This window comes from Zootoca vivipara, chromosome 11 (assembly GCF_965207765.1).
Source record: "Zootoca vivipara chromosome 11, rZooViv2.hap1.1, whole genome shotgun sequence".
NCBI lineage: Eukaryota > Metazoa > Chordata > Lepidosauria > Squamata > Lacertidae > Zootoca > Zootoca vivipara.
This window is the reverse complement of record NC_142594.1, coordinates 26,156,317-26,171,696: the sequence shown is the minus strand read 5'-3', so window position 1 is coordinate 26,171,696 and position 15,380 is coordinate 26,156,317. Positions and strand designations below refer to the sequence as shown.

The following is a 15,380-nucleotide window of genomic DNA, read 5'->3' as shown; positions in this document are numbered from 1 at the left end:
ATGGAAAGTGAATTAATCCGTTCCAGACGGTCCGCGGAGTAAGCGTTCATAAACTGAAGCAAACTTTCCCATTGAAAGTAATGGAAAGTGGATTAATCCGTTCCAGATGGGTCCGCGGAGTACTTAAACTGAAGCGTTCATAAACTGAAGCATGGGTGTAATTGGTTCCGGAAGTCTGTTCATAAACTGAAGCGTTCATAAACTGAAGCAAACTTTCCGTTCCAAAATTAATCCGTTCCAGATGGGTCCGCGGCGTTCATAAACCGAAAATTCATAAACTGAGGTGTTCATAAACTGAGGTTCCACTGTATGCCTTTATCACAGGGCAGGGTACAGTAAAAAAGTAAAAACAAAAACCAGAAACTACAATTTCAGTTCAAGGGCACAGACCAGCAAGGGAAAAATACCCAAGGGCAGTTTGAAGCAAGGCTAGTAAGGCATGTGGCCTAAAGGGCTGCATTTGGTCCTTGGACCAAATTTGGTTACCCACCCCTGATGTAGAAAGATGGGCTATTGGGGGGGGGTGCCAAATTGTAGCAGATGGTGGGGTGTAGGGCTGAGGGCATTCTTGCCTGCAGCTTCCTCCTTCTCCCCCACTTTATCTGTGAAACAGGACTTTATCTGTGAAACTTTGACATCTCAGCTAAGTGAAAAATGCATGGTCAATGGGCTTGTGGCTTATAAGGGTTGTGGATACAGGGTGAGGATTTAGCACATGGGTAGGCAAACTAAGGCCCAGGGGCCAGATCTGGCCCAATTGCCTTCTAAATCCAGCCCGCGGATGGTCTGGGAATCAGTGTGTTTTTACATGAGTAGAATATGCCCTTTTATTTAAATGCATCTCTGGGTTATTTGTGGGGCATAGGAATTCGTTCATTCCCCCCCTTCAAAATATAGTCGCCCCCCCCAAAGGTCTGAGGGACAGTGGTCTGCTGAAAAAGTTTGCTGACCCCTGATTTACTGGTAGCACCTCATTTCAATTTCTTGAAGTTTAGAATTGGTGATGCTTCTGAGCCTTTCTACATTATATTCTGCCTCTGTACCGAAACACTTGCTATTTCGAGAAGAGACACATATTTGTGTATTTCTTATAGTCTAGAATTGAATAACACATTTGGCAGTTGTAGCTGTTAGTGGAGGAGACACAAACTGGTGTCTGAAATGAAGGGGATTGTGTTGAAATGTTTTCGCAGCTGCTAACAGCTAATTTTCCAGGGTTCTGACTTCTAAGCCTAGGCACCACATTTGCCACCTAGCTTGCTTCCCCTTCTATCAAAATATTCCAATTTTTTGGCATGGACATTAACCTGGATTAGTGTTGTAAAATATTATACTACCCTCTAATGATGAAATGTTGTAAACGGTCAAAATATTATGTGTTAATTAGTATTAAAAACAGAGGCAGTGGGAAAAAATCCAACGGAAGGTGTCAAAATGAGAAATGAAATCCATATGTTAATCACTTTAAGGGTGATAGATTTGAGTGTGTGCTTTGGAATACAGAGTTCTTGCTTCAGCTAGCTGTGTTTGGCTGTATCTTGCTTGTGTGTTTAGTAGGTTATTTTAGATGTGTTGTTTCTGTAAAATGCAAAACAGGAAAAGTGAAATGTAGTACTCGGGAGGTTACTTCTGCTGCATGTGTGTGTCTACATAACATAATCTGTCGAGTTGAGCAGTTAATGTATATAACAACCAGCCATTGTGTGCATACACCACACCTCATGGAGAATGTGCACATAACCTGTCTCTGAAGAAGGAATTGCACACATTTCCCTGTGTACAATCTCCCAGCAGGTCTTGGGGAATGTGAAATGCATTGATAGGCTTTTGTACATTACCCGGACATTTTGCACACTCTCAGGTGTGCTGGTGGGAGGGAACACAATAAGCTGTATAAAATTAGATTGTTGCCTGCTGGATTGCCAACCTCTGAACTAGAGTTAGGAAAATAAGGGCTTATATGCTGGAGAGTATGCATATTGATATGTATTTTATTCAGAAATCCTAAATCAACTCTTCTAGGTGTAAACAGAAATATGTAAGAGAAGTTGATATCCAGCTTGTTGTTAGCCTCTTAATTGGTACAAGACTATGTATTGGCTAATATGGAAAAACAAAATCTTCTATCATTAATTGAATGGATAAGAAAAACATTGGAAATTGCATTGTTAGTCAACATGATATATCAATCAAGGGCCAAAAATAACTCACAAAGTCAAGTTTATAGATAGATGGGTTTTATTTCATCTATCCATCCATCTAGTCTCTCCCCCCCCCATATTTATTACAGTGGTGCCTCTCAAGACGAATTTAATTCGTCCTGTGAGTCGCTTCATATAGCGAAAAATTCATTTTGCGAAGTGGCTCCCATAGGAACGCATTGAAGTGCGGTTTCCCATAGGGTGCCTCACAAGACGAATAAAAAAAATTCGTCTTGCGAGGCACCCTATGGGACGAAAAAAATCGTCTTGCGAAGTGCACCATAGGAAACTTTGTCTTGAGAGTCTCCATTGAAATCGCAAAACGCATTCGTCTTGCGAAAAATTCGTCTTGTGAGGCATTCATCTAGCGAGGTACCACTGTATATACTTTCTTTACTTTATTTTTTCTTATTATCTTTGTGCATATGTTATGAACTTATTTTTAGATTATTATTTTTTACAACACTGAATTGGTGCACCTGCAGAGCTGTTATAACAAACATCCATGTAACATAACTATATGCATGTTAATGGCACAGTATGTTTTTAACATTACAATACCTACCTGGCTGTATATATGTATGCAGCTCTTGAGCATCTGTAACAGTTGTGCTGCTGTTGATCCATTGTTACAATTTTATAATCCATTATTTTGATACTAATTTAAGGTTTGTGGAAATCACTTGAATCTTTACTACAAAGGAGAAGAAAATATAATGATATGAACACATACCGGTAATTTTTACTTGTGTCTATTGTGATAACTCTATTTCTTTAACTCCTCCATTGTTACTTCTGAAACAATGGTGGCCCATTTCATTTGCCACTTAACATGATTTCCCGTGTCTTAATATATAAATTCATTCACACGCTTTCCATTATTTCTATCCATTTATTTCCAGAGGGGTAGGCATGTTAAGTCTGTTGTAGCAAATAACAGAGAGTCTTACAGCACCTTTGAGTAACTAATTATTATAGCATAAGCTTTTATAGACTGGAATCCACTTCATCAGATGTTATTTTTTGTGTGTCTCATCTTCATGGATAACTATGGATTTCATTTTGTCAACCTCTATTTGGAAGCTAATTTGCCAGTTTATCAAACTGCATTGTAAGTCACACTCTGGAGATCATCATTATCTTTGGCTGCACAATGAAGGCTGTTCATCAGACTGAAGCATGGTTTTCTTTTCCTTTCTTCCTCCCCCTAGTGCCAGCATCATGCCTGCCTCCTAATAGTAAACTAAACAATAACAGAAATTAGATATAAGTAGAGATAGGTCTGTTTCGGCTGTGCCATGTGAGGCAATAGGTGGAGGCCCAATTCACTGAACATTCCCTCCAAACAAAACAATCCACTCCATGTAGACAAGATGTAGAGATTTGAGGATAAAAGACTGCAATGACACGCAGGCCATTACCATGCCTCCCTCTTGGGGAGGCGATTGTGGTTGCCTTGCTTTTCCTGTTCTGCTGTTGACCTGTTGCCCTGTGATCAAAACTCTGAGCCATAAACCAAGAACAAACCTGAGCTAAAGCGCATGGTTAGTCTGTGGGGAGATAAACAATGAGCCTGGTTTCAGATGACATGGTAAGCTGGGTGTGGTTTAGCTCAGCACAGCAGCAGAAATCCTGGAGAAGAGCTAAGTGACACTGATCTTACCAGCAGGAGTGTGTGTGCTGCCCCTAAGGGCTCATCTGCTTGCCCACTACTGTACTTCCCCCCTTGTAAATCTGTGGTTTACCATTGAATCGGGCCAAATGGGCATTGGGTTTTTTGTAGATTGCTGTTGGTTCCAATTCAGCAGTTAAGAACATGTTTTCTAGGGGAAGGTTGCAGAGCAAATGCAAAACCACTTGTACCCATGCCTAGAAAGAGAAGTGTGGACAAGCCCTAAGCTATAGTTTGGCTTAGCATGGCATGCAAACCAGGCTGCTACCTGAGCATCCAGCAGAACTTGTAGACCAGAATGGACAATGTTTTTCTATAGGTGCATACTGTGTAAGCTCTGTGAGAAAACTGGATGGCTAGGCTTCTTCCCATGATATGGCAGTTCTTTATGTGGAAGGATGTTGTTTCATATGGAGGGGAATCCAATTATGTGATCCACCGGACGTGCAGTTGGAGATGGGACAGTCCAGATATGAGTTTGCATCCTGAGTGAGAAGAAGGCCATATTCAGCTATGCAAACTAGAGGGAGTGAAGTGTATCTGCCTGTGCAGAGATCAAGGGTAGGGTTGTGGCTCAGTGGTGGAACATCTGCTTTGCTTGCCGAAGATCCCAGGTTCAATCCCTAGTAGGGGATTGCCTGAAATCCTAGAGAGCCACTGGCAGTGTAGACAATACTGACCTCAGTGGTTCGATGGACTGAGTCAATATAAGGCAGCTTCCTATGCTCCAAGATCCTGCGCCAATACAACTTGTAGGTGCATAGGCTCTTTCTGCTTGATTTGGTATTCTGCATTTTGCAGGATACCTAACTGCGCAGAGAGACCATGTGTACACCTTTCATGTGAAACACATTAGAATGGGAGTGTTGGGGTCAACTGGAAGGCCAGCAGACATGGCTGAACTCTTTTCCATCTGTGCATCGGTGGTTTAAAAAACTTCCTACCTTAATTTTTCACATTGATTGGCATGCCAAGAAACCCTACCCATTGTAGAAGACCATAAGAAACATGTGAGGCTTTTTCCTCCTGTGTCTAGGGTGCCTGACCCACTGTTGGTTGACCACCTCCTCTTTGCAAAAGTTTGTTTTGGAAACTTGGGAAGTAGGGAGTTGCAGGAGAGGGGAGGCATGCATTCTTTTTGCAATGTTTCGGTCACTTCTGTTCAAGCCAGTTAATTAAGGCTGTAATCCTAATGTCATTTACTAGGGAGTAAGCCGCATTGAAGTCAATCAGACTTATTTCTGGGTAGACATGGTTCGGACTGAGTTCTATGTCATGTTTAAACCATAATGTATAAAAAGAGAAGGTTTTCTTGAAAGCATGACAATATGAAATAATAACAACAAAAACCGTTAACATATAATTATGTTCAGAAAGCATTCAATTTTTTCCCCTGGGGTTTAATTTTCATTGTTAACAAATGGAGGAGGAGGAATTACCAGTACACTTTGTTTTTAGAAATTTATCTCCCCGCCATATGTCACTGTCTGCATGAAGGCTCTAGTTTTATGTCTAAGAGTCTAGTATGTTTTTAGTAAATAAGTTTCAGCAATACAGTAGTGCATTCTTGATTGATTTTGATGTGACAACCACTAAACTAATTTTTGTTTCAATATTCTGCTTTCTAAGATATGCCAAGTCTAAGAAGCTTTCAAAAAGTAAAGATGTTACAACAGTGAGATCAATTCGGATGCATGTGTAAAATCTGCTAAACGTGGCAGAATGAAGTCTTCCAAATACCCATGAAAATATTACTCTTGTTCAATTTCAGTGCAATTTGATATGCCTCAATCTTTGATTTATTAAAAAAAGAAAGTTCCACACAGTATGAAATGAATAATTGCGAGTATATCATCTCTCTTTGGGCATATTTCTAGTTGTAATTTCACAAAATGTATTAGTAACAGCAGAAAGAATTGATAAAAGACTCGTTTGCAAGTACTCTGCAAAGCTTGCAGCTGAATTCTTGGATGCTTTGGAATTATACTAAGCAGAGATAACCTCTACAACCTATTCTGTAAGGGCCAGAATTTTCAAAATGTGAGATGTGTTTAGGGACATTCAAGCAGACAATCATCATTATGTGCTTTGCTAGCATTTAACTTGCCTTGTGTTGGAAGAGTTCACATTTTATTTTATCCTAGTAGCTACCAAGTTGCTTTTAGTTTTCTGGGCCTAATTTTTGATACATCATCATCATCATCATCATCATCATTAATTTAGTATTTGCATATACAGGTGACTCCCTATTTATGTGGGGGTTATGTTTCCAGATACTGCCATACATGCTAAATCACATATAGTGGGGAAAGCCATCTAAAAAGCCAGTAAACACCCTCTAAACCTCTGGAAACCCTTAAAAAACTCTTTTGAAAACCAGCAGCACTTACCAGACTGGCATGACTGAGGGAAATGGTGGCTCTCAGCCTTCTTCGTTGGTGGAGGACGATGTGGAAACAATGACAAGGGGGTAGACTGGGACTCCAAAGTGCTTGGCTGCGAGTCAGATTACAATTGCAAAGGCTCCTGGGATTGCTAGCCGTTTTACCAACTCACACTCCCCCCCCCAGTTTTTGCACTCTTTTTGGGCCGTTTCCCCCCCCTTTCCGCACCTTTCTACAGTTTAAATCAAATAATTATTAATTTCCTGGCACCATGCGTATATGTGGTTGCATGTGAGTCGAACATGCGTAAGTGGGGAGTCCCCTGTACCACTTTTTTTCCAGACGTGGCCTCAAAACAGTTTAAATAAAATAAAGAAATAACTTGTTTAATTGCAAATCACGGAACACAATTAAGATAACAGTAAAACGTCAACACCATCAGTCTCAAGGTCATGGGTCAAAAACAATCTAACAATAGCCAGCAAAAGCAAGAGAAATCAAGTAAATTTCCACTGAGCAGTAAACTCCCAAGTACCATGTGGCCATCCATGCCTCTAGAAGGAGGGTGTTCCATAACTCGGGCAGCGCTACAGTTCTAGAGGTGTTTGGTTCTTCACCTCCTCCATTTCCTCCTCATCCTACCTGAAGCGACACTCCATTAACGTCCTCTCCATCTTGTGTTCTGATTGCTTACCCTTGGATGAGAGCAGGGCCGGATTTAGGTTTGATTTAAGCTACTGAAGGTAATGGGGCCCTTTATATGTCCAGCTGTCCTTTGTCAACAACAGACTGTCACTGTTTTTTCTGTGTGTTGAATATATGCGATATGGTAATTTATGGACATAATAGGTATCTAAAGCCATTTATACATAACAAAATATGTATTTTGTCAAAGTAATTGTTGAACTGAAATACAATTAAGAAGTATATATAGAAATGAGCAAACCAGTGATGTTTTAGGGAGCAGGCAAGCATGCGGGGACCATTACTTACATCATAGGAGCCTACGCAACACAAAACACTGTTGCTGTATGTAGGTTTTATTTTATTTTATATTTTGGAAATGTACATCCAGTTATTTTCCCTTTAAATTTTTTTGGGGCCCCCAAGAGAGTGGGGTCCTAAGCTATAGCTTGTTTAGCTTATACAGTAAGTAAATCCGCCCAGAGTGGCTGGAGCCGCCCAGAGTGGCTGGGGGAACCTGGCCAGATGGGCGGGGTATAAATAATAAATTATTGTTAATTATTATTATCCGGCACTGGATGAGAGCTCTTTGACATGCACCCTTCAGATTGTGCTTTTGCAAGTTACCAGCTTTTATATATTGCATGCATCCATGTGAGAGAAAAATTAAATATGGACAGGTTCTTTGTAAGTCTCTCTCCCCCCCCCACCAGTAACACCAGAGAGATGCGGTGCTTTCCAAATTTTACCCCTCAGTTTCACAATCATAGTTTTTTTTCCACGTCTCTAGGATGGGGTTATAATTAGTGTGGCAGCTTGTCCAGCTCTGAAGTCAATGTGGACCTTATTTATTTATTTATTTATTTATTTATGGACCTCCGTATTTTCTGCGTCAACTAAGGAAATTAAAATTGCCCCAGGAAGTGTTGATCCAATTTTACAGAAGCATCATTGAAACTGTTCTCTGTAATTCTATTACTGCTTGGTATGGTACAGCCTCCAAGACAGACAAGAAAAGGCTCCAACGAGCTGTAAGAATTGCAGAAAGGGTATATGGTGCTAGCTGGCCTACAATAGAGTCGATCTATGCTACCAGAGTTAAGAAGAGAGCAGAGAATTGTAGCAGATCCTTTACATCCCTGCCATCATCTGCTAGATTTACTCCCATCTGGACATCGCTACAGGTCTTCATATACAAAATCGGCCAGGCACAGGAACAGTTTTTTCCCCTTATGCCATTAAATTGTTAAATTTGTAGATGTGTAGCTGAAGGGGAGGTCAATTATGGGTGGGTTTCCTTGCTTATTTGTATTGTGTGTGGAACAGTGTGTGCATGTTTACATTGCAATGTAGCCGAAACAAATTCCAAGTATGTTGGAAAATGTACTTGGCCAATAATAAATTATTATTATTATTATTCAATGGGGTTGGTTGGATCAGGGCACTATTGTCTCATTCCACAAGATTATTATTATTATTCAATTCATATACTGCCCTTTATCCAAAGATCCCAGGGTGATTAAAGATAGCTTTCACAACTATGGGTAATATATTTTACATGATTTTTTTTTTCATTAATAGGTTGAAATCACAGAGTTGCATCAACTTGGATGAACTTATAGAAATCCAAACTACAGTTGGTGTGATTTGATCTCTTTGTGTCAAATGTTCATCTCTCCATCAACAACAATGAGTTCAACAACACAACCAGGTCAGTCTCTCTTCGTTTAACCTCCTGCTAATGTACAGTATCAATATTTGTCCCTTATTGACAAAGAAGAAGGAAGCGGCACACAAACATACAAACGAAACATATTTTTTCTGTGTATTTGAATAAACAAAGTTTCACATTTTATGTTTATCCGTATTTTCTCATCTGTAACATTTTCTTGTGGCCAATTTATCAGTCAGTGCGGAGAAGTCAACCCACATGTTAAATTGGGATACAGCACACCTGTGATAATATGAAGTATATACTGCTTGATTTTTGTGAGTGTGTGAACCCTTGTGGCAAGTTACAATTCATTTACTTCTCTCTATGGAAATAAATATTGCAATATTAAAGATGCTCAGGTCTGACTTTCTTACTGAGATGATATTAAAACTAAAGTACTCCCAAAACATCCTCGAAGCTGAAATTTGGTACACGCTATTATTACAGAAAAAAACCTCTGCTAGTAAACAGATTGGGGTTTTTTTGGCCGCTTTGCCTTGAAACTCAGGACATGGAGGTCTGCTTCTTAACAGCATCTAACACCTTAGCACTGAGTACAGTAATCTAAAGCATAAGACACATTGGTGTACTGGAGTTCCTCTGCTCTTTGGCAAGCTTGAAACATCCTCAGGTGGACATGTAGGAAGGAGTGGGGAAAAGAACACAAGTTTTAAAGTGCGGGAAAGCAAGCAAACCTGTTGGGTTTTGCCTATCACAGCTTTAGCAATCCCCATTGTGGGCAGTGGAGAATTCCAGTAGTTGCCAAAAATGCATACTTATTTGTAGAATGGAAGCTTCATTTACTAGTATGGAATATGCCTGCCCACCTGTTAGAAGAAATGGTCTATACCTTTCAATGCAGGAGTGGGGAAGCTGTGTCCCTCCCAGTGGCAGAGCTTCATGCTCTGGTACCGGGGGCGGAGAGCAGGCGGGGGCGGGGCTGGCGTGCATTCTGGGGGCATGGCACACCACCTGCGGTGGCGTGGAGTGCGTTCTGGGGGTGTGGCGCACCGCCTGCGGGGGCGTGGCGCACGTTCTGCGGGCGGGGGCAGCCGCAATGGCACCCTTGGGATCGTGCTGCCTGGGGTGGAGTGCCCCTACCGCCCCCCCTCTTTCTATGCCCCTGGTCCCTCCAGGTGTTGGACAACAACTCTGATTGTCCCTGTCCATTGGCCATGCTGTTTGGGGAAATTGAAGTCCAGCAACATCTGGAAGGGCAGTGGTTCCCAATCCTTGCTTTAATGTGTGCATGTTTTCGCAATGTGGTGTTGATAATATAATTTTTTAAAGGCTTGTCTATTTAAGTGAACAGTTGGAATCTAGAAGTCAGCAAAGAAAGTGTAATATTTTAATATCAGTTTAAGAACAAATAGCAAGAGAAGTGTAATTGAAGTTTTTGCTTCATCTCCGTTTGTTTAATTTAGGAACGTTCTGCAGCTGAGGTTTGCCAGAGTAATCTTCTTGCCAAACACATTGTGCTGCAATTGCTTATATAATTATGTTTAGAAAAAGAACAGCAAAGAATAATCAGAGTTCCAAACTTTGCATATTTACCTCCACGTTATTCTCCTGCAGTAAACTTGGGAGAGGAAGGGAATTTGTGGTAGTTACAAAATAGGTGGGGAGCATTAAAAGCATACATACTGGTTCATGTGATCTGGGACTGTACGAAATAAAAGAAACCTTAATGTATATGGGTCTAGCTGACCTATTTTCCTCTGAGTTCCTGAGGAGCCTTGCAAGCTGTTTGGTTTATGAATTTGTGTAGGTGTTAAAATATCAATAATTAGCTGCAATTTCATGATGTTACATTTCAGTCACATTTCCAGAACCTAAGGAGTAGGCTGTTCTTTCAGATAAGGGAGCCCACAACCATCTCACTTCTATATTCTTAACCTGGGGCTGAGGAGGGAAAAAAGAAAGAGGGAGAGTTTTAGAGTATGAGTGTGTGTGTGACAGAGAGAGAGAGAGAGAGAGAGAGAGAGAGAGAAAGAAAGAAAGAAAGAAAGAAAGAAAGAAAGAAAGAAAGAAAGAAAGAAAGAAAGAAAGAAAGAAAGAAAGAAAGAAAGAGGGGGACAGTTGCATCTTGTTCCTGTTATAGAACCTTTCACGTGAACAAATTCCACATTACTCTTCTTAAAGGTTTTAGTATATCTGCAATCATGTTTGTCAACTCAAATGAATTCTGAGAAGATCTCTATGTTGCTGCTTCACGCAGCACATTGGCTGGAAGTGGGGGGTGAATAAAAAAGCAAATTGTCTCTTCAGCTAGATGTGCATATGAAGTTCTTGAAATGTGGGCCACAGCTGTAGCACAGCAGCCTGCTGCGATGTACCAAACAAAGATTTTATAGGGAGCAGGATGTCAGAGCTCAGGAGTTTGGAGAAATGGAGAAAAGCAGCATAGGGGGTGAAACAAATAAACCAACACACCCACACTCACAGTGTTTTGTGTGTGGCTTCAGGACAGGAGAACCTGCAGAAAAGGGTAAATTGAAATAGTGAGGGCAGTTGAATTGTGGGCCACAATGCCAAGGGAGTGCTGGGTGGCAAGCAGTGGTTGAATGTGATCTGTTGATGTGAACTAACTAAATAGTTCCGTCTGCTTTCCTTAGGAAGATACTGGGCTTGCCACCTATTGTAGGGAATTCATTAGGAAGTGTGTACAGTATTCAATCACTTGAATATAAAGCTTGAGCTGATGCCCCGAAACAGTGGCTAAGTTTGCATTTTTCTGCAGCTCCTGCCAGTTGTCTCTCCTTATTGCTCTCAGATTCTTGTTAGTCAACTGATGACAGAGATTGAGAAGGAGGCATTTAGTCTGGGCAATTACAGGTTAAAGTTTTGGACAATATCGAGTTAAACAGGACTCAACTCCTTGTTGTTCAAAGATTAATGATTTAGATCTACAGTATGTGAGAACTGCAGCTAACAAGTCCTGTCCCCATTACTCCTTAATAACCCTATAAATTATGGAATCCGCTCAGCTTCATACCCATATACACTAACTGTCTCTGAGAACAGGAGAGAACTTATCCTTGCTCATTTTAATGTGCTACTTTTTACACGGTTGAGTGGATGATTTAAGAAGGCCATGGTTAATGAATGGTTGTATTTGTGTAGGGCTAGAGCAATAGAATCACGTTCTTCTTCACCATAATGTGCAGAATGTATGTATAGAAAGGCTGGTTCTCCCTGTGTTGAGCACTCTTCTGGGAAGATCTCCTAAAGTGTTGGTTATGGGAAGTTTTCTCTTACGTTACAAAGAGGGTTAATTAATTCTGACTTCAATCAGCAGCGGAGCTTCATGCTCCGCCACCGGGGGCGGAGAGCAGGGCGCTGCCCCCAGGGACGTGGCGCGCATGCTGGGGGCGTGGTGTGGCGTGCGTTTTGGGGGCGTGACGCACCGTGGACAGGGGTGGGGCGTGCAGCCGCGATGGCGCCCCTGGGATCGCACCGCCTGGGCCCCCCGCCCCCACCTATGCCCCTGACTTCAATGCAGATAAGTTGAAATTCTATGCTGGCTTCTTGAGAGAGAAAAAGAAGTATATTTATATGTATCTGTTTTTAACTGTTTAAACCAGCTTTATTTGGTTATCTAATTTGATGAGCCTCTGACTGTAATAAACTATGCATTCATGGATGCATGAACTCAGGTCTGGGAGTAAAATGTGGCCTCTAGGTACCCCCATCCAGCCCTCGGGACACTCCCCAGGCCACACCTCCACTCCAGGAAAACACTCCAAACACTCTCCTTAAGTGCTTTTGCTTGGCTAGAATATGTCCTTGAATGGTGACAATGCCTCTCATTGGTCTGGATATGGAGGATGTGTGGCTAAAATGGCAGAAAGTGAGGAGGAATTAAAGAACCTTTTAATGAGGGTGAAAGAGGAGAGCGCAAAATATGGTCTGAAGCTCAACATCAAAAAAACTAAGATCATGGCCATTAGTCCCAACACCTCCCGGCAAATAGAAGGGGAAGAAATGGAGGCAGTGAGAGATTTTACTTTCTTGGGTTCCATGATCACTGCAGATGGTGACAGCAGTCACGAAATTAAAAGACGCCTGCTTCTTGGGAGAAAAGCAATGACAAACCTAGACAGCATCTTAAAAAGCAGAGACATCACCTTGCCGGCCGACAAAGGTCCGTATAGTTAAAGCTATGGCTTTCCCAGTAGTGATGTGTGGAAGTGGGAGCTGGACCATAAAGAAGGCTGATCGCCGAAGAATTGATGCTTTTGAATTATGGTGCTGGAGGAGACTCTTGAGAGTCCCATGGACTGCAAGAAGATCAAACCTATCCATTCTGAAGGAAATCAGCCCCGAGTGCTCATTGGAAGGACAGATCATGAAGCTGAGGCTCCAATACTTTGGCCACCTTACAAGAAGAGAAGACGCCCTGGAAAAGACCCTGATGTTGGGCACAAGGAGAAGGGGATGACAGAGGACGTGGTGGTGGGACAGTGTTCTCGAAGCTACCAACTTAAGTCTGACCAAACTGCGGGAGGCAATGGAAGACAGGAGTGCCTGGCGTGCTCTGGTCCATGGGGTCACGAAGAGTCGGACACGACTAAATGACTAAACAACAACAACAACAAAAATGGTTGTGACCAATGGCTGTGACCAGTTGCTGGGAGAAGGCCTTCTTCTCCTGCTTGTGGGATTCCTGAAGGTGGTGTCTGGCCACTATGGGAAGCAGGATTCTGCACTGGATGGACATTCCGTTTAAACCAGCAGGCCTTTAATCCAGCAAGAAGTGATGACAGTTCTAAACCAAGGGTAGCCAATGTCATGGTGCCCTCCAGTTCTTGTGCTCCCATCAGCTCCAGCTGACATGGCCAACGGTCCGGGATGTTGGGTGTTGTGGAGTCCAGCAACAATTTGGGGGACACTATGTTGGCTGCTACTGCTTTAAACCCAAACAATAAGAAGCCTGCCCAGTACTACCATTGGTTCTTGGAGCTTCTGCTTATAACCATGTTCTTTTAAACTGATGAAGAGTGCATGCTGTTTGCCTGTAAATATTAATTCATTATTATCTTTTTTTTAGAAGATGCAGGTTCAATCTGCATTAAGTGTGGTTTAACTTCTGTTAATTCCACCAGCAGGTACATGGCTTTTTATAGCAAGGAATGGAGGTTATTAGACCTCACTCAGTTCGGATTCTTAATAAAGCATGAATATATTGAAACAACCGCTTTGCTTATAGACGGTGAGCATTCCGTGTCTGTTCCAGCAGCGAGGAACATCCTGGAAAGTTACTATAAATAGATACATTAAACTTTTCAGGGGAAATACCTTTCTTTCAGGTGTAATAAAAAAAAGCTTGGCATGCTTAGACTGCCAAGAGGCTGAGAAAAGGATGAACTTATATTCCTCACATTTTCAGGCCTTCATTATTGTAGCCTCTGAGTTCACTACAATATTTGGTGTAATCATCTTTGTAAACACTCTGGGGATCTAGAGCACAGGGAAAGCACTTGACTCTGCTGACGTCACTCAGGGTTCTGCGGTAGCAGACCGAGGTTCTGATATGGGTCTTCCCATTTTTTTATTGTGCTAATCCAGTCATTTCTTGGAGCTCAGTCAGGCGCTCCCCAACCCCCCAAAAGCAGTGGTATAGAAGCTCTGGAAGCACATTATCAGTGAAAACATTGCTATCCATCAAAAGCCTGGGGGAAGTTTACCTGGCACTATAAATATATTACCGTAGTGAAAGTACCAAGCAGACCTTAGTGGAGATTGTGTTCCACAGACGGGGAGCCACAACTGAAAAGGCTCCCATCCCTTGGCATCCCCCTCCAAGCCACCCTCTAACATCCAGAGAATGTCCTCAAATAAAGATCTGGGGACCCGGCTTGAGACTTTCCAGAATATATTGGGGTCATTAGCTGTAAAGAGCTTTGTAGATTTAAACAAGCACTTTGAGTTGGTCTCAGAAGCAGCCAGGCAGCCAGTTTAGTTATTACAGAATTGCTTTAAATGATCTGTTAGCCTTTTAACTTGTCAATAGTTGGGCAGCCGCATTCTCTGCTAACTGGAGGTTTTGAAACAGTTTTTGAAGGCAGTCCTATGTGAAGCAGATATTAACAGTTAGGGAGACATAAGGGAGGGAGTATAAACTGTTGCGTGAATGCAGCCTCACTTAGGTCTATCAATTTCAGTGGTTCTACTCCTGAGCAAAACTTAGCTGGCTGCAATTCTGTGTTAAGACAGCAAATCAGTGCTTTCAGAGTGTTGGAAGCAAATAAATGTTAAGAAGTAGAGCAAGATAATATTTTCAGGTATTTTGTATACAGTGCTTCAGTATCTTTATATATAAAAAGAGTCTCTCTTGGATGTTAATGCAAGCAAGTTATATACACTGGTTGATTAAGTGGAAAGAGTGGTGTTTGCTTCAGTGAAACTATTTCATATTTTAAAAGAACTGGGAAGTGTGGGAAGTATTTCTTTCTGGCCCACTTGATAGAAGGTATAATTATTTTATGTGGCTGTCTTTGAACACAGATGAACATTCAGTTGTGCCTTTTTAAATGTATTTTTCTTTCGCATTGAGACGTGCAAGCTGTATATGCACACATCTGCTTTCCCCTTTCAGACTTTTCACGGAAAGTATCAAAAGCAGCAAGTTACTTGCGTATCCACCCCTGACTGACGCTTTTATCCATAGCTGCTGGAAGCAAAAACATCTAAGAGAGAACTGTTGTCTTTCAAAGAGCTACATT

The 15,380-nt window shown here is 41.7% G+C and overlaps 1 protein-coding gene across 1 annotated transcript in view; it reads left to right on the top strand.

Annotated features, from left to right (window-relative positions):
• The window catches only part of HDAC9 (histone deacetylase 9), a 450,375-nt gene that overhangs the window by 21,302 nt on the left and 413,693 nt on the right, over positions 1 to 15,380 (top strand). Inside the window, exon 2 of the mRNA XM_088653965.1 lies at positions 8,523 to 8,652. Coding sequence (XP_088510091.1) covers positions 8,607 to 8,652 — 46 coding nt within the window. The 5' untranslated portion in view covers positions 8,523 to 8,606. The remainder of the gene's footprint in view (positions 1 to 8,522; positions 8,653 to 15,380) is intronic.